Source organism: Hevea brasiliensis, chromosome 18 (genome assembly GCF_030052815.1).
Source record: "Hevea brasiliensis isolate MT/VB/25A 57/8 chromosome 18, ASM3005281v1, whole genome shotgun sequence".
NCBI classification, from domain to species: Eukaryota; Viridiplantae; Streptophyta; class Magnoliopsida; order Malpighiales; family Euphorbiaceae; genus Hevea; species Hevea brasiliensis.
Genome location: NC_079510.1, coordinates 41,813,810 through 41,833,886, shown reverse-complemented (window position 1 = coordinate 41,833,886; position 20,077 = coordinate 41,813,810). Strand labels below are relative to the sequence as shown.

Below are 20,077 nucleotides of genomic sequence, written 5' to 3'. Positions count from 1 at the left end.
CAATTATTAAAACCTGAAATTAGTGTTTATTTTCTTGTCATTTTAAATTATAAAGAAATTAATGTTATTGAAATGGTTTTACCAATATGTATAAATTAATATTCATTTAACACACTTTACTAATATGAAAATAATATAATTAACAGTTGATTTATTTAGTTTAAATCCTCAATTCTTTTGGGGTCAATTGTTAGAATTATCCGACTACTATCAAGAAACCCTTTAGAATTTTCAATTCTTCTGGTCGCCACCTCCAAAGATTTCGAGCATCGCTGGCAAGCTCTTGCCCTTCAATCGCACCAAGCTACATTGTTCTATGGTAGATCATTCTTTCCTTTGATTATTCTTTCTTCCGATTCTAAGATTTGTCTTCTCACATCACATTACATAATTTTTTCCATCGATTCTAAGATTTATATTCATTATTGCCAAATGCTTATTCTCCATATATACTTATGATTTGCTTTCCCTTCGGATGAAGATAATTTTTATTAGTCCATAGTTGTGGTTTCCTATTATAGTTTTTATGGGTTTCCATTCATCTCTCCAAATCGATTCTTAGGAAGAAGAGGCAGAGGGTGAAATTATTTTTTATTTATTTAATTATTGACAATTAAAAGAAAATATATTTTCATAGCAAACTCTTTTCTTTTCTTGTGACAATACCATAAGAATACTTATTACTTTCTTTTTATAAAATATTATCTCCTCCACCCAAAGTATGCGTTTACATCTAAAAGCAGAAAACGGGTACTTGATAAGTATGAGCATAATCACCATTGAAACAAGATGGACCTATTAAGGACCATAAACAATGAACTACCAAAAAAGAGAAATGAAACCGAAGATCAAAAAACTGTTTGAAAAGAAGTCAATAACGAAATCCACTGTCAATTAAATTTGAAAATAAAAAAATTTATGAAATGATAGATGCATTGCCGTTGGAGGTTTCACACTACATTGATGATGAGATATTTAAGAGATGCAAGAGCTAATCCTCCTCTGTAATGCACTTGAAGATTGGGAACTAGAATAAAAAAAAAGGCCTTTGAATTGAAGAGAAGACACTCTAGTCCTTTGAATCGAAGGAAGATAGAAGAGAAGAGAGGAGGGAGAGAGAAGGAGGATAAGCCGTTATTTTTTTTTTAATTTTCCAGAAAGAGGAGAAAACGTCCACTTTTTTTTTTTTAAATTTTCCGTTTAATCCACACGTCAAGATGTTATTGCATCGCCACTCCAACTAGGATTCCTAGTTGGTATAGCTAGTCCATCATATAAAATTCTCCACACGTAGGGCCCGGCAAGTTCAGTTTTCAGCTCGTAACTACACAACCCAGTACTCCATTATCGAATATCGACCCAGAACTGAGCTCAATTTTTAGCTTCTTTGGTCTCTTCTCCCTCTGTGAGGATAGCCTTTTTTTTTTTTTTTTCCTACTGAAAATTAAATGGCGATTGTGATCGAGGGCCAGTTTCCGTTCAAAATTTTGGTTCATGATACCTCTTCTTTTCCTTCTGAGAATTCCAATCCAACAGACGCCGTCATTTTCTTTGTGTTATGTTTGGTTCTTGGGGTTGCTTCCAGGCATGCCTTGCGTGGAACTAGAGTTCCTTACACTGTTGCTCTGCTCGCCATAGGCATTGCTCTTGGATCCTTAGGTTTACCCATCTCCATTTTCACTTTCTTCCATAGTTTTTGCTTCGAAATATTAATTTTAACGGTATGATTTAGTTTTTCAAAAGCTTATTTCTTTTCGCTTTTTTTGGCCCTTATTTTTAAATTTCTTTATTGAAGTACAAAATTGGATAAACTTTAAGCAGCAAAGGTTATGTTGATCATACTTTTCAACAGAGGTAAAATCTGAATCCAGTGAACTGGTCCTTTGAATCACTTGTGATCAACTAGGTATTGAGACGAGTTCTTGCTTGGATTTTACTTCGAAATTTGCATTTCTTGATTTCTACTTTCTACTTTCCCCCCTTTCTTCTATAAAAATGCTTACCAACATAATGTTTTTGTTGCAGAAGTAGTTTTTCCTTTGTGCTCACTATGTCTTTTATGTAAATTATTTAACTTTGAAAATTTTCAATTATGAATCATCTGATAGAATAAAACACGAAGAGGAAATAAAGAAACCAAGAAAATAATCAACTTTAGCAGATTGACAGTAAAATTTATTTTCCAACAGCCTAAATTCCAATAGTCAGTTGTAAATTACAGCCAACAAGAACAATCACAAATTGTGAAAAAGCAATCCTTATACGCATAAGAAAACTCTGTTTGCGTTGGTAAAACTTTCCTACCCTAATAAAATTGTTGTTTTCTCTAATTTCAAAGCTCCAAATAAAATCCTTTAGTAGTAGAAAGTACAACACTACTTTTAGATAATAATAACAATTAAGTAGGAATTGATTGCTTTTGTGTGTTTGGGTTTAGATGAATCTGTGTCCAGCCAAATTTTATTTCTCTTAGTAATTTCCTGTCATGTTTGTGTTGGCTAATCATTTCTATATTCTCAATCAATGGTAACTTGGTTGACCATAAATCTCAAGGAAGGATTTATGTGCAGAATATGGTACAAGTCATCAATTGGGAAAGATTGGGGGCAGCATCCGTATTTGTAGGTTCATCTGGGCTTTTTCTTTACTTTAGCTTTCCAAACATGGTTAGCTATAAAACTAAACTGCTGTTGTTCATGAGAAGGGGCAAACATTGATCCTGACATTTTACTGGCCGTTTTCCTTCCTGCTCTTCTTTTTGAGAGTTCGTTTTCAATGGAAATGCACCAAATCAAGGTATTTTCTTTACTTTCTTTTAACTGTTTGAAAATTCTAGTTTAATGCTGAGTTGCTGACCCAATGAGCCATATTTATAAAATCACCTTGAAACATTTGGACTTCAAAACAAAACATTCACTGAACAAGGAGTCCAAATGTTGCAAAGATGGGGAAAGGGGAACTCATTTCCTTCATTTGTATCTCGAACTGTCCGTCATCCTTTAATGTGCAAGTAACTGGTTGATCGCAAACTTCCACATCCATATTACAATACCACTGTTACAGAAAACCTCATTTATGTTTTCTTTTTTGGTTTATTGAATTGGAAAATAGCCATGCGCTGCCAGTTGCCATGGCCACATGCTTGATGCAAAAGTTCTGCAAAATGCACAGTTGATGAAGTTAGAAGCAGTTCAGAATGGTTTGGGGGTCAAATGTGTTATGAGATAGGAAAGTCAACTTTGTATTTGAACTTTGAATTTGTATTCTTACTTATTTAGGATAGAATATTTTTAGGAATTACATGATTTTAGGGATTTGTATATATTCTTAATTGGGAGATTCTATAGGACATTTGTATATATGCTGTGTTGTTGATCAATAATATCATTGAGTTTTCTCGCTTCAAAACTACATCAAATATATAGATTTGGTTTGGAGAGCTGCTAATTTATGTTGGATTTGGTGCTTTTGATATGAGTCACGTGCATCTTAGGGTTGTTGAAGTCTCCTGGTATGAGTTAAAAATGTTTACTTTCCTTAGATTCATGGTTGCTTAGTTTCTCTGCTCTCTTTCTTTTCATTGGTTTTCTCCATTTTGTTTTACAACATACACAGTGTATTTATCCGAGGTTCTCTTTCTTGTGCTTTATAGCTAGTTTTCTTTTCGCATCTTATTTACTTGTTTGACACTGGATTATGATTTTAAATCCTTAATAGAAAAATCAATAAAACTTTATCTAATGTCCTCCTGTGGTAAGTTTAACTTTATGCAAGTCATTAGGTTAAATGAAGGATTAAAGTTTTTGTACTTTCGAGTGAACAATGCTTTTACCAATTCTTCTATAGAGATGCATGGCACAAATGCTTCTACTTGCTGGTCCAGGAGTTCTTATCTCAACATTCTGTCTTGGACCTGCTCTGAAGGTATCCCATGAGACAACAAACTATTTTATAAGCTAGAATCCCATCATTATAAAATTTGCATCAGTAGTGTTATGCTGCAGCTTGCTTTTCCATACAAATGGAGCTGGAAAACATCATTGTTGCTGGGCGGACTTTTGGGTGCTACTGACACTGTATCATTGTTGCTGGGCGGACTTTTGGTTGCTACTGACCCTGTGGTTGTTGTTGCTTTGTTGAAAGAGCTTGGTGCAAACAAAAAATTGAGTACAATAATTGAAGGGGAATCCTTGATGAATGATGGGTATTTAATTTTTACTTATCTTACTTTGTTTTCTTGTCTGACAGGCTGTAGATTAGTTGGGATTCTGAGTAGATGAAATCAGTCCAAGAATATATGCACATTTTTTTCCAAGAAAAATTCAGTCCTATCATGTTAATTTTACATCTATGTTCTTCTCTGACTGCACTTCATTTTATGAGTCCAGGATAGCAATCGTGGTCTATCAGTTGTTTTACCGGATGGTCCGTGGAGAGAGCCCCAGCTGGGGTGGGATAGTCAAATTTCTGGCACAAGTCTCTCTTGGATCGTAGGTATCTGTTACGTACAGTCAATATTGATAAGACACTTTTCTCTGGTAATGAGATTCTTTTCTTGGTCCAGTGTAGGATGGTCTTGCTTTTGGAATTGAACTGTTCTTTGGCTTGGATATATTTTCGATGACACTGTGATAGAAATTGCATTGACACTTGCTGTGAGCTACATTGCTTGCTTTACTGTATGACCCTCTCCACCTAAGGATAGCTTTAAAATTTGTTTGTTTACCATGTCTGATTGATGAAATTAAAATGTCAATTAGCAAATTTGTGAAATAGATCTTGAAATCCACTGTTGAGTTGCCCTAGCTTATTTACTAATTAGTGCATTACAGTGTTTCTCTCAAACTTAATTGAAATGCACTTGCAAAAAAAATCGTACAAGTGGTTTTACAAATTGCTAGCCTTTTGTTATATATCAAATTCCTCCTTTTTTAGTGTATGACAAACTTTATAATCATTGTTATTTGATAGCCACAAGAGGATGCTGATGTTTCTGGCGTTTTGGCAGTGATGACTTTAGGAATGTAAATTAATAAAGCATCCATAGCCATCCATAGCTACTTTGCAACTCAGAGAAGTGGCATCATGAGATATTACTTTTTGGACAGGTTTTATTCCACAGCTGCTAGGACTGCTTTCAAGGGTGATGGTCAACAAAGCTAGCATCACTTTTGGTACATCCAGTGCCTCTGTTTTAATTGATATAGTAGCCTGTGTTATGGACAGAAAAGGTGAAAGAAACCAGCAGAAACTTTTATTTATGATCATTAGAATGAAAAAGGAGGAAGTGAAAGGTTAGCTTTTTGTTTCCCCCTCTTTTTTTTGGGGAAAGATTGAGGAGTAGAAGGTAGTGTCCTGAATACCTGAGGAATTTGTAACTTACTAGGAACTCGGAATCTTTCCGCATGTGTGCTAAAAGTTCACACATGCTCAGACATACATGTTGTTGCACTATTTTAACAGCTTTAACTCCGAGGGTAATTAATTGGTTAGGATTGTTAAAAGGAAAGGTGGTGTAGACTGGAGAGAAATGAAATCTTCTTGAAGAAATTAAGCCATGATGTAGCCAAAATCTAATAGTATTATTTCAAGTGCGGGGGATAATAATAAAAAAATTAGGATATTTTATTTTTGTTGTGGGGATAATAAAAATATTAAGATATTTTATTTTTGTTGTGAAGGAATGAAGACTGTAGCATGAGGAAAAACAGAATGGGTATGCATCAAGGTAAATGCTTCTAATAGTGAAAAGTTTGTTTGAGAGTGATAGGCTTTTGACAAGGATAAAAAAAGGCTTGACATGTCCCTCATTTTAACCCTTATTTAAAGGTCTTGTATTACTTTTGCTTTTAATATGATTTAACATTATTTGGTTGAGAGAGTTGTAAATATCTGACAAATATGCCTGATAGAAAACATAAATATTAGCTGTGCACTTCTGTGATGCACAAGTGTTTTCATGTTAATATCAGTAATTTCAATAAGGGTGTAGTGTAATGCTAGTACATTTGCATTTTTTTTTCCAAGGAAATGGTTGCATATATTGCAAATACATTAATTTTCATCTTGAGGTGAGCTCTAATGTTGAAGTGGGAGGATAAATTGTATTGTCCCTCAATTTATGTGGTTATTTCATTTCAATCACTTAATTTCAATTCATTAAAATAAAATTTCTCAACTTTAGTTTTGTTTCCAAAAAGGGCCTCCTAACCTGCAATAGCTTGTTTTCAGGTTAAACAGAATAAAATTATTCATCTTCTTCTCGTTCTTTCTAAAAACTTAACAAAATTATTCATCTTCTTCTCCTCCTCTTCCTTCTCCTTCTTCATCATTTGAGAGCCAAAGGTTGAAGCCCCTACTCTCTCCTTCTCCCTCATCAGAGCCTGGGGTTCTTAATCCCTGCCTTGCCATCTCCTTCTTCTTCTTCTATTAAGGTTGAGAAAACAGATCTGGTCTAAAAACACAAAGGACCCAGTCCCTTCAAGCCTCTCACATCTTTTGTGCTAAAAAAATTGAATCTCACCTTCCACTTGAGGAGAAAACCTAGTTGCCGGTGACTGCCTGCTAGAAGCGCGCCTTCAAAAGCCGCACGTGTGATGTACACGTGCCTCTCAGACCATCTACCATGCTAGCCATTCTTCTAGTCACATCGCCCGAGTCCAGCAACCTTCCTTGTCCGATGATTTGCATTAGAACTCTTCAAGGAGAACTTCTTTCTTACCGTAGCTAATTTAATTATTTCAAAAAAAAAAAAACTTTATTCCATAACTTTAGAGAAATCTCATCAATGGGAAGTGTGAGAGTTGATGAGATTTTCCTTAAATTAAGGAAAAGATTACTCCTTAATTTAGGGAATGGTTTATCTCTATAATTCAAGGGATTTTAGGAGTAATATATGAATTTATATCTTCTATCTTCCCTTATAAAAGCTTATGTATTATGTAAAGTGTGTGAAGTGAATGAAAAATGTAGTCTTTATAGCCTTTGTGTTCTTTTCTTCCTTTCTTCATATTCTCTCTTTCTAAAACTTAATAAATGTTATTTTGGTGGTTTTGATTTCTGATGTAAAAACTCTTGCTCTTGAGTGTGAATCAGTTGGCTTATATGTTAGCTAGAGTGATTGTTTCTATGTCTGATGTGAATGAGTGGGTTGGCTCTCCCCCATCATTCCTGATTGATGTAACTTGCTTTTGATGCTAATAATATATAATTCTAGTTGTTGATTGCTTAAAAAAAAAAAAACTTGATTTGCAGTTAGTAGAGAGGCTTTATACCTTGTGAAAATGCAAAACGTTGTACTACATTCTGTTCAATGTAGCAATTGAGTTGCACATTGTTGTATCTTCCTTTTTGTTCAATGTTATATCAATGTGCTATAGGTATTTCACCAGTAGATAGCAAATAAAAATCAAAGGCAAAACTTAATTGTTTGACTTGAGATATTTTGGTACTTCTTACTATGTTGATTCATTGAATTGTGAATTAATTGAATTTCTTTTCTCTTTTCCTTTGCAATGGTGTTGTTATAGCTAAAAGTGTTCTCAGCAGTGACAATATTTTTCACAACCATGGTACAAATCTCTTTTTAAATTACCAATATCTATGTGTGCATACAGTAAGCTTGGTTTTCTTTATAAACAAGTACTAAATATGCAAGGTTCAATGAGAAACAAATATTTAGAGGGAAACAAAATAATATAAGGAATTTCACCATTAAGGATAGAAGAGGGCATGCGATTAATTAAAAAACTGGTTGTAGATCCCAAAAGCATTTGGTTGCCTTCATTTGGAAACGAAGTGCTTTAGCAACCTCAAGGAGATGCTAGTTCTTTCTTTTGGCAATACTATTTTTGGATGGAGTATCAATACAAGAGGACTGATAGAGAAAAACTGGCTGTAGCTCCCAAAAGCATTTAGTTGCCTTCATTTGGAAAAGAAGTGCTTTAGCAACCTCAAGGAGATGCTAGTTCTTTCTTTTGGCAATACTATTTTTGGATGGAGTATCAATACAAGAGGACTGATGGAGAATACAATTTTGTGGCATATAAATTTGGAAGTTTCCAAAAAGATACTCTTTAGAATTATCACTTCGCAATGTACACATATGAGCATTAAACCGCGTTTTAATTTCAGCATAAAAGTTACCAAAAATAGAAAATAATTCAAAACGTTTCTTCATTTAAAAACACAAGAGTAATTGTTAACAAAAGTAACAAAATCCTTGAATACAGATTTAGAAACAATAGGACATGGACCTTAAATATCAGAATGGATTAACTCAAAGGGGGGACAAAACCTGTTTATTAAAATATAGGAATTGAAGGTAAACGGTGATGTTTAACAAACTGACACGGCTCACATTCTAAAATTGACAATAATTGAAAATTATGAAATAATTTTTTTTTAAAGTAGATAAGGAAGGATGTCCTAATCGACCATGAACTTCAAATGGAGTTAAGATAGTGGAACAAACAAGAGACCTTGGCACCTAATTGAAACTTGCGTCAGCATGTGGAGCTATGAGGCTTGTTGGGCAGAGGCTTGCCTGCATGTGGTGCTCCTTGTGAAGGAGGTGGTGAGATTTTAAGGAAAAATGGTAGTTTCAGGAAAAAGAGAAGAAATAAAAGAAAGAAAAAGAATTGGGACTCAAACCTTAGGCTCTGACACCATGATGAAATAGAAAAGAGTAAGAGAGGGTTTGGGGAATTAGATTACTTGATTATTCTCTCAAGTAATGGGGTTTATATATAGTTTGGAAATAAATCAATTAGATAATACAATCAATATCCTATAATTAATCTTGTGATTTACATAAGCATGGTATTCACACATAGTCAACATTCTAACTGAAAGCGACAACTTTTTGGAATGTATGGTGGTTTGATGCAAATTTTGAAATTTCTTTTTCTGTATCATTGAAGTGATGAAAATTCTATGATACTTGTGGTTTCTGTTTCAGGAAATTCATGGGGCTACCTATTTCTTCTATATGTTTTTGTGCAAGTATCTTGATTTATAGTAGTTGGAGTATTGTATCCATTTTACGATATTTTGGCTATGGTTTAGATTGGAAGGCAGCTACTATTCTTGTTTGGTCAGGTTTGTGGGGAGCTGTTGCATTATCACTCTCGCTCGCTATCTGTTGAGGCAAGTAATCTTGGTTAGTCAGTCCATAGGTTGAGATTATTCACTTTTCTGCGGTTGTTTCAAGTGGTTAATTTTTTGTTTTTTATTCATGTAAATGTTACTACAACATCATATTTGTGCCTATCCTATTAACTTTTTTAGCTGGGCCCGTGTTTTATGGTTTTGTATTTTATATGTGGCCTTGAAATCATATGTGGCCAGTTACGAAGAAGGATTGATATTTGTAGATCCGAAGACAAAAGGTGACTATAAGACAAGCATGCTAGATCAATTATGTCCATCCAAAGCCACCTTAAGTTTTCTCATGTAAACATCTAATATCTTTTATGTATTTTTGGCACCTTGTGATCATTTTATTAAATTTTATGTGTGAGCGCACTAGTGACAGCTCAACATATCTCACCTCTGAAACAGGAACTCTGGTGAGTTCTTGCAACATACACTATTTTTATTTAAACTTTTCTCCATTTACAAAGGATTTTGTTATCTGATGATCATAGAAAGGTTTCCAATTAAATAGGATTTTGCATTATATACCTTCCAATTAACCTATGCTTATTAATTAATTGATGTTTTCTTCACCATTTTTCACAGTTTGTTTTCTTCACTGGTGGCATTGTATTTCTGACTCTTATTGTGAATGGATCAACTACACAGTTTATTTTGCATCTTCTAGATATGGATAAGCTATCAGCTTGCATCTTCTAGATATGGATAAGCTATCAGCTGCCAGGGTGAGGTTTATGTTGGTTTCCATATGACATCTTTTTCAAGTCTGTAGATAAGGTACTTTACTTTTCCGAAATGTTAAGATGGCATGTTTGGTTTTGTTTTACATAAAGATTGCATACATCAGTGTTTATGATGTGAAAAATGTCTTACATATTTTCTTAACTGTGTATATTTTACGGAGAACATTTGCCTACGGGAATTATGCAAGCAATTGAGATATCGAAAGTTATCTTTGATGAATGACAAGAGGACTATCTCTTACATTGTAAATTGGAATATCTTTGCTTAAATTTACCAAGTAAATTGTGCAATCTGCCTTGTCTTTTATAGCACTATGTGCTTCATTCAATCATTGTGAGATTTATTTCTTCTTCTACAGAGACGTAAAGTGGATTGCACGAAGTATGAAATGTTGAACGAAGCACTGGCTGCCTTTGGTGATCTTGGAGACGATGAGGAACTTGGATCTGCTGACTGGCCAACTAGTAAAAGATATATTGCAAGCTTAAATAATTTGAAGGGATGTACTGGCCCTCGAAACGCAACTGAACCCGATAATAATATGGACCCAACAAATTTGAAGGATATTCGTGTACGCCTTCTAAATGGTATGTCTCTCTCTCTCTCTCTCTCTCTCTCTCCTTCTTTTTTGTTTACGTTTGTCCTACTTCCATGGTTGGGATCTTGGCAAGATCAATGACTTTAAGGTTGAGACAAATAATTTGTATTTGTGTATAAACATGTTCAAGGTTTAAGGTCCTCTCATTCCTTAATATAATGAAAATTGAGTTGGCTTTTTTAGATCTGCGCATGTGCCCCGATTTCACCCAATAGAACCTTTTGAAATATATACATACTTTTTATGTGGTCGCATTTACTTTCTTTTAGCTCTTAACTGGTGTAGGGGGGCGAGGCGTGAGGCAAAATATCATCCATTAGAATTATATAAAATGCACCAGGTAATGCCCAGGAAAGATAGTGGAGTCACAATGGTCTCACTTAAGTACCACCTCCTTAGACAGTATTTCCTAGACATGCACTTCATACAATCCTAATAGAATCAAACCACTGGTAAGTACCGTCTTCCCATAACACTACCACGGTACTAAGGATTTATGCCACGAAGGCATAGAAAGACAGGAGTCGCCACCCGGGTAATAACCGGGATATATTCAGTGTTTCTTCCGAGGGTCATGGATGGCAACTTACTCCTTGCAGAGTTTCCACAACTGTCATTACCATAGCCCAATGTCTAGGTTCGGGATAGTGAGTACGTAAGAGGAATGTGTTAGGCACCCCTGACGCCTGGTTTAACCTCGTTGATTCGAGTGCCAGTCCTCTACTAATGTTTTTAGAAGTCTTGTTTATTATTCCTTTATTAAACTTTATCATAAAAAATGCAATTCTAATCCTACACATGCAAGTACTTTACAAAAAGATTGTTGTTTACACACAATTTTTATGCACAAGTAATTCCTATCTATGAGATTGCTAATTATTTAAATGATATTTACCAGATGACTAAGATTAATTTATTATTGAGAATTTAATTTACAAATAAATTCAATTTCAAATAACCCTACGTTTTTATTTAACCTAATTAATTAATTTTCACCAAGTTATCCTAAGGATAATTGAACTAAGTTAATTATGTACATGTGTAATTTATTCTAATGTCACTTAAGGCCCAAAAAATCACAACCTAATAAAGATTTCTATCATGCAAATTTATTTTACAATTATCAAGTATTAAATTAAATTTATTTTACATGCCAATGTTAGTTTAATTTACAAACAATATTAATTTTAATTTACAAAGTATTTATTTAAATTAATTACATGCAAAAGTCAGTTAAATTAAAAACAAAGTTAATTTTAATTTACCAAATAAAAATTCTATTATTACTACAATTTCATGCGAATGGTTATTCTGTGAATTTAAGATTACTTACTTGTTAGTAATTGCAGTTGCCATTGGGGCAAGCTACTCTTAAAAAAATGTATTCTCTTCTAGTATGACAATGATATCTCTGGCTTACTCCCGTTTAACTCCATGTAAGCTCCACGTAAATGCCCTTTTTGGTACTTACCTTAGGGCTACTTATCAATTTTGTTTGTAATAAAAAATAAAGAAATAAAGAAAATAAGAAAATATTAATAACAATTTACATTGGATTCTAACTCTAGTCTCCTAAAGGCTTAAGATTCCTAATTAGTTACAACTACCTAAGGGTCCGAGTCTTCTAACATGATCCAAACACTTCATAATACTTCTTGAATTAAAAAAACCACAGAAAAATAGATAAAATATCAATTGCAACCCAAGAAAATACAAGAACATGCATAAATATACAATTTTTAAATTTTTGCAGATTAACGGTAGCAAGAAATTCGATTTTTTTAAAATAGTTAGACATGCCTAAAAATCATAAAAAAATTACAGAAGACAGCCTACATATCATACAAGATCATAAAATTTATAAATCAAACAAAACCCTAGCCGAATGGTCTACATAAATCGTAACTTTTCTAAGTGACAGAATTGTACTACTTTTTTGTAAAATTTATAACTCATAAACCACAACAGATATGAATGCAAAACCAATTGGGAAAAATTCATAAGATTCTGAAATTAATTTTAGACACTAGATTTACACAAAAATATTAAGAAACAAGGGAGATATGGGCTCCACAAATCGGGTATCCTGTAAATCGGATTTTACAGGAACCCTAATTTCAAACAGTCATAACTTACAAAATATTAAAGCTTTTTTAGTGATTCTTGAGCCTAAAATTAATAGAATTTCGTGTAGAATACGAATATAATTTTTACAAATTTTTTACAGATTCAGAAAATAACGAAAAATAATAAAAATATGAGAGATAGAAAACTGAATATGTGCAGAGTTGTGTATCCCCTCAAATTAAATATGATTACATGATTTATATGAATATATAAAATAAATTAAAAATAAGGAATATAGAATTAAACATTACATGGCATAGATCTTGAAAAGAAAATAAAAGAACTAACCTTTAAGAAATATCGCTAGAAAGAAAGAAGAACTAAAAGAATTTTAGCTATTTCTCTCTTAAAATTTTTTTTTTGTCTTCTCCTCCTTCCTCTTTTTTTTTCTCCTCCATTTTTCTTTTTTTTTCCCCTTTTTTTTTATCAGTGGGGTATTTATAGTGTTTTGGGAGAGAGGTGTGATAGGGTTTGGAGTCCTCGCGTGATAAAGTTTAGATAACTTCAACAACTAGGATTGCAGAATTTGGGTGAGACTGAAATATGGATGAGGTGTTTCAACCAATGGGAAGAGAAGGAAAGGGGAAGGCATCAATAGGGAGTGAGGAAGAGGTGTGGTAGGGTTTGAAGTCCTAGTGTGATAAGGTTCAGATAACTTAAACAACTGGACTCTAGGAATTTGGGTGCGACTGGGATATGGGTGAGGTGTTCCAACCAATAGGAAGATAGGGATAGAGAAAAAGATATTTTATTATTTTAATTTTCAAAAAATAAATTAAATAGGTCTTATTTAAAATTCCTAACTAGGCTTTCTCAGGCCCATGGCGCCCAATTAAACTCAATTAGGTCCATTTAAGAACTACCTATATTAAATTTAAACAAAATAAAATTGTATTTAAATTAAATTAATTTCCCAAAAAGCATATTATTATTATTATTATTTTTTTTTCAAGATTATGCCACGGAATTAATAATTCAGTTCCATGCCTTCAATTATATCTTACAGTCATATAATTTTTCATCATCGGGTTTTCCACTGCCTCAATGCATATACTCATCACAAAATAAGGGTCTACAATTGGTGTGCATGTCATTGTAAGAGACAGGTTTGATAATATTGAGAATGAGAAAATCATAAAACAGTTTTAAAATGTGATCAGGAACATCTTCAATGAAGATTAAGAAGTATTCAATGAGATTGAAACTTTTGCATGCTGTCTACCACTGTTATCAAAGGAGAGCCCGAGGCGCGCCCCCCTTGGGACAGCCAAGGCGCACCACCTCACCGAGGCGCACTGAGGCACGAGGCGCATTTGAGGCGCGCCCCAATGAGGTAAGGCGCAGGATATAAAGCTAGGCTGCTAGGGTTTTTTTTTTTTTTTTTTAAAGTTTGTCCAGCAGCCAGCAGCCAGCAAAAAGGAAAAAAAAGAAGAGGAAAAGAAGAAGAAGAAGAAGAAGAGTGAAGGGAGAGATCAAAAAAACCTGGTATGTATTTTTTCTTATTATTTTCTTATTATTTTCTTATTCTTCTGCTTCTGCTTCTTATTCTTCTCCTCTCGCTCTCCTCTGCTCTTTTTCCCTGTGTTGCATTTTTTTCTTTCTGTTTCACTGTTTCCTTTTTTTTTTTTTGCTGCCAATGCCATGCTTTCTCTCTCTCTCTCTCTCTCTCTCTCTCTCTCTCTCTCTCTCCCTTTCTTGTGCTGGGTATTCTTTTTCTGCTTCTCTTTTTTTTTGGACTGCCATGCTCTCTCTCTCTCTCTCTCCTGCAGTGTTCCTGCACTGTTTCTGTACTGCACTTTCTTTTTCTGCATTTTTTTTTGCTGTCATGCTCTCTCTCTCTCTCTCTCTCTCTCCTGCACTGTTCCTGCACTGTTTTTGCACTACACTTTCTTCTTCTGCATCTTTTTTTTTTTTTTTGCTGCCAATGCATGCTCTCTCTGTTCTGTTTCTACACTGTTACAGCAGCTGCAATTTTTCATTTTTTTCTTTTCATGCTCTCTCCTTAGTCCTTACCCTGCAATGTTTTTCTTTTTCTTTTCTTTTTAGTATAAATTTGTGATTTTGACATATTGTTTATTGTGAATATGTGAAAATATATTGAGACTTGACCACTTGAGATGCTATTATGCTAATTCAATTACTCTTATTAGCTTTTAGTTTTATTATTGGATTAAAAATGTTTTATTACTTTATTTTCTTATTGCTAATTGTTATTAGGTCTTCTTAGAAATTATTAGAAATATTGTAATTGAGTTTGTGTTATGATAAATTATTAATTTCTATTATTATAATTGGATTATGGTACTATAAATTGGTATGTTGATTTGGAAGATGAGTATGAGGAGGTTAATGAAGATGATGAAGAAGATGAAGAGGATTTTGATATTTCTATTGTTGTGGATTGAACATTTAATAGTTTACTAGTTTATTAAACTTTAATTTTTAGTAGTTTATTAGTGTTTTTAACTTTTAATAGTTTATTTTTATCTATTTTGGATTATAAACTAATTATTACTTGCATATTTGTTAGTTATTATTATATAATTTTATGTTACTTGAGGTGTGATAGCATAATTATGATTTTTTTTATTTTTAAAATATATTTTTTATTTTGCGCCTTGGCTCTCTCGGGCGAGCCTGCGCCTTGCGCCTTGTGCCTAGGCTCCAAGACACCTTGGCGCCTTGGAGCCTTGCGTGCTTTGAGCCTTTGATAACTATGCTGTCTACTGATAGAGTTAGGAACAGTCAATTAAGAAAATTAATACTGACAAGAATACTGAGCTTGTATTAAATGGCAGTAGTCTTTACACAACACTCTCTCAATGACTTTTAAATACTCTCCAAATAACAAACAAAAGAAAATAAAGAGGACAGAAAAGATATCCAGGGGAATACTCCTGAACTAGCTCAAACTATCCCCAGAAATAGCTGATTGACAAAGAAATTCCCAATGCCCTTTTCTGCTGAAGTATTCATTATTTATAAGCTGGATTCTTCCCTTAAGAAGCATGTGGCCCTTCTTCTGCAAATTCCTCTAACTGTATAACCTCCAAAATATTCCCTTCCAGCTGTTCCATTCTCAAATCTTCTTTCTTCTTCCCATTTCTCCTATAATAGACCCTCAAAAGGCTTTGGATCTTGGCCCATATTCCTTGGATCCTTAACAGGACCTGCAACATCTACATATCGTCTAGAGACGGCAAATTTGACTCTCATCCATTTAGCTACCCATTATACGAGGATATGGGTACTCATTTTAATTATTAATCTAAGTTTTTCTCGGGTATTTCTATTTCCCTCCTATAGTGCCTCCACCATCCGCACCTCACCTGCATTGCTGCCACCACCGTCACCACTGCTGCCCCCACAAACACCAGCATACGGTATAAAAACGCAAAAAAAGTTGGAAAAGAAAAGAAAATGATGCTCTCTAATTTTATTTAATTCTCAATCTTCAAAATACAACACTAACGTTGAAAAGCTCTCAATAATACTTATATAGAGTAATAAAACAACCTAACACTAATAGCGAAGTTGAATGTCAAAAATAACCTAAACAATTAGAATACCCAAATATACTATTTCCTAAATTTCTTTCTAAAATACATAGACCTAAAATCTCTAACAAATGGTCCTGTATCACCATTCACCACCATTGTTGCCGTACAGAACTCTTGTTTTCTTTATTGGGCAGATATCTGTTTGGACCTTGATGTTTCACTAACAGCTTAGAACTTCCATTGCATCAAGTGTTTCTTCAACCTGACACTAGCAGCTAAAATATCTCTAATATTTAAGGCAGCACTGCTCCACTTTTCAAGTGCTTTGCTTTTTAGGACTTAAAACTTCCTCTTCCGGTAAAAGACCAATTTGCTGATTGGGAGATCTTATCTTTTACTAGGTGTCCAATCTGCTTATTGGGCAATGCTCGATGAAGGAAGGATAACACAAATGACTGCAAATATGTTGATGCAATCTGTAGATGAAGCAATTGACTTAGCTTCTATTAGGCCTCTATGTGATTGGAAGGGCTTAAAAGCTAATGTTCATTTCCCGAGTTATTACAGGTTGCTTCAAGCAAGCATTTGCCCACAGAAACTGGTTACTTATTTTATTGTAGGGAGATTGGAATCTGCTTGCTACATTTGTGCTGCATTTCTACGTGCCCACAGAATTGCTTGACAGCGACTGCATGACTTTATAGGTAAACATTTCCTTGATTTATGCTATTGAGTTATTTTTCTAATGAAAAAAAATTATTAGTTTTTTGGTTTGTACTTAAACTTCCTATTCTCCTTTAAATGGAGTCTGCATATTTCTGCATCATTCATAAGATATAGTTCTAACACATTTTGCCATTGGGATTTGGGAACTAAGAAATGAATATGCTGTTATGATGCATTATAAGTGTGTTCAGCATTTAATTCTTATGGCTGCCACTGCTTACAGAAGTAAATTGCTGTAAGAAAAATTGGATCTCCCTGATTATTATGGTCAAGTTATGACACCTTTTCTTTTAGTAACTTATTATGCTTCAAATTTTAGATGATTCTAGTTTTGTAGTTGCATGCAAGTAATTGTTACATACTATAGGAGGAAGTATAGGAATAGGAAGGAAAATATTGGTGGGAAAGTGAGTTAGGAAGTTGTAGCTGGATTCTGTTAAAGAGATGATAATTGTAGCCAACCCTTAGAGAAATAACTGCCACTCAAGAGATATATATCTCAGTAGGTAGATCTTGTTTTTTCATTCAAGAATCATTTGCGAATAATATGTCTCTATTCTCTTAATCTATTCTTCAACTTCTTTCTCTCTTTCTTCTAATCTCTCTCTATTTCTTCTGAATTCTCTGTTAGGGTTTCACAACCCTAACATTTGGTATCATAACTATTGAGTCTCGGGACAGTGAGAAATTGATCTTTGGAAGTCGAAATTATGACTAGATCAGTTTTAGTAAGTCCAGAGATGGTAAAGATTGCGGAGCTGGAGGAACAAGTGAGGAACCTGCAAGATGTTTCTCGGAATTTGCAGGAGGTGGCTTCAATAATTGCTGGAGATCTAAAGGAATTCAAGGAAGATATGATGAAGAAAACTGATAGCCAGAGTATTATCTTGGAAGAGTTGTGAGCCTATATGATTGCTGAAAGGAATAAGAGGCCTAGTGGTTCTCTTGAGGGGGGAATCAGATCTGAAAATATTAGATCTCAGTCAGTTTTGGAAAATGGCAAAGGATTACTTCCTAACCCTGTGGGGATCCAGAATCTACAGAATGGAGGTAGTTTTATTAACTTTGGAAACTTTTCTTTTATAAAGGATTATCACAAATTTTGCCTAAGATAGAGTTGGTTACTTTTGATGGGAAAGAACCTAAGGTTTGGTTGAGGATGTGTGAGAAACATTTTGAGATCTATAGGGTTCCAATTGATCAAAAGGTCCCTATTGCGAGTTTATTTCTTATGGATAGGCCTGATGCATGGTTCCATAATTGGAATAAGGGTAGAGTGCATTCTTGGGAAGAATTTGAGAAGGGAATTTGCAATAGATTTGGAGATGAAGGGTTAGAGGATTTAGTAGAGGGTTTTATGAAATTGAGGCAGGAGGGATCTTTAGAGGAATATCATAATGAATTTGAGGATTTGAGACTAAGAATGGAGAGATTAATGCCTGAATTAGGTGAATCCTATTTTGTTTGCTTTTATAGGGGTTTAAAGGATGAAATTAGGTTGGTTGTTAGAATGATGAAGCCTGTTTCCTTATCTCAGGCTATAAAAGTAGCTAGGCTTCAAGAACAAGGGTTGAAAGTCAATAAAAAGCCTAAGAATACTAGTAATTTTTTCCGAACCTTTTAGAAGCCAATCTACTGTCACTTCAGCTCCATATCAGACCAATTACCCAAATCAGTATGCCAAGCCATATCAGACCTATCAAAACCCCCAAGACCACTAAATTTTGACAAATCCAATCCTGTAACAATTAAAACTCAATCCAGTACCAACTAACCCAATCCACCACCTGTTTCTACTTCATTTTCAGTATATAAACCAACAAATTCTTCTTCAAACCCTATTAAGAATCAACCTAAACCATGTTACAGTTGTGGGGACAAGTATTTTTCAGGGCATTAATGTAAGAAGAAATCATTAAATGCAATTTGTGATTTGAAATGTCAACAGTTCAGATGGAAAGTGCAGGGTTATGAATTTACTTCTAATCTGAAAATTTGGAGTTGTAGGCTTTGATATGATTTTAGGAGTTGATTGGTTAAGAACTCATAATCCAGTTTTATTTTATTTTGAGGCTTCATCAATTACTAGTACTTCAGGAGGAAAAGCAGTGGTTTTGCAGGAAATAGGTGAGGTAAAGTTGCAGTCAAGTTTGTGGTGTTCTGAAGATATATTCAATAGAAAAGGGAAGCATTTTCAATCTCCCTTATTTTTTATCATGGATACTGAGCATTCTTTATTGTCTACTACTTCAAATACTGTTGTGGATGACAGAATACAAGAGCTGTATAGATGTATCATGATATTTTTGAAGAGCCCCAGGGGTTGCCACCTTTTAGAAGTCACAATCATGCCATCCCATTGCAAAATAATGCTCAACCTGTTAATATCAGACCCTACAGATACCCTCATTATCAGAAAGCAGAGATTGAGAAGCTTGTAGCTAATATGCTTTCTTCTTCTGTAATTCAACCAAGTACCAGCCCTTACTCTTCACCTGTTCTCTTGGTAAAGAAGAGAGATGAGACATGGAGGTTTTGTATTGATTATAGAAGGTTAAATGGCCTAACAGTAAAAGATAAGTTTCCTATTCCTATCATTGATGACTTGTTAGATGAATTAAATGGAGCTGTTATCTTTTCTAAGATAGATCTAAGGGGCTGGGTATCATCAAATCAGAATGAAAGTTGAATATATTCCTAAAACTGCCTTTAAGACACATCATGGCCACTTTGAATTTATAGTAATGCCTTTTGGGCTCACTAATGCCCCTGCCACTTTTCAGGCCTTGTTGAATTACATTTTTCAGCCTTTCCTAAGGAAGTTTGTCTTGGTCTTTTTTTTATGATATTTTGATTTATAGTAAAGACATGGATGGTCATTTCAAGCATTTGGAATAAGTTTTTGAAGTGTTGCAAGCCCAGCAGCTTTTTGCAAAGCAATCCAAATGTTTTTTTGGTCAGACTGAGATTGAGTATTTTGGCCACATCATTTCTGGGTAGGGAGTTGCTACAGATCCAAAAAAAGTGGCTGCCATGGTTACTTGGCCTATCCCTACTTCAGTTAAAGACCTTAAAAGTTTCTTAGGTCTTACAGGCTATTATAGGAAGTTTATTAGAAACTATGGGGTCATTTTTAAGCCACTAACTGATCTTTTGAAGAAAGATTCCTTCCAGTGGAATGGGTTAGCACAACAGACATTTGAGAAGTTACAGAAATTGATGGCTG

The 20,077-nt window shown here is 34.2% G+C and overlaps 1 protein-coding gene across 1 annotated transcript; it reads left to right on the top strand.

Annotated features, from left to right (window-relative positions):
- The first annotated feature begins 1,448 nt into the window (after positions 1 to 1,448).
- On the top strand, positions 1,449 to 16,807 carry LOC110634150 (sodium/hydrogen exchanger 8). The gene is made up of 11 exons (XM_058140565.1): positions 1,449 to 1,659; positions 2,705 to 2,796; positions 3,112 to 3,207; positions 3,847 to 3,924; positions 4,005 to 4,204; positions 4,389 to 4,476; positions 4,972 to 5,024; positions 8,922 to 9,003; positions 9,067 to 9,147; positions 10,259 to 10,487; positions 16,527 to 16,807. The coding sequence occupies exons 1-11, from the start codon at positions 1,449 to 1,451 to the stop codon at positions 16,805 to 16,807; spliced, it is 1,491 nt and encodes a 496-aa protein (XP_057996548.1).
- The last annotated feature ends 3,270 nt before the right edge of the window (positions 16,808 to 20,077 follow it).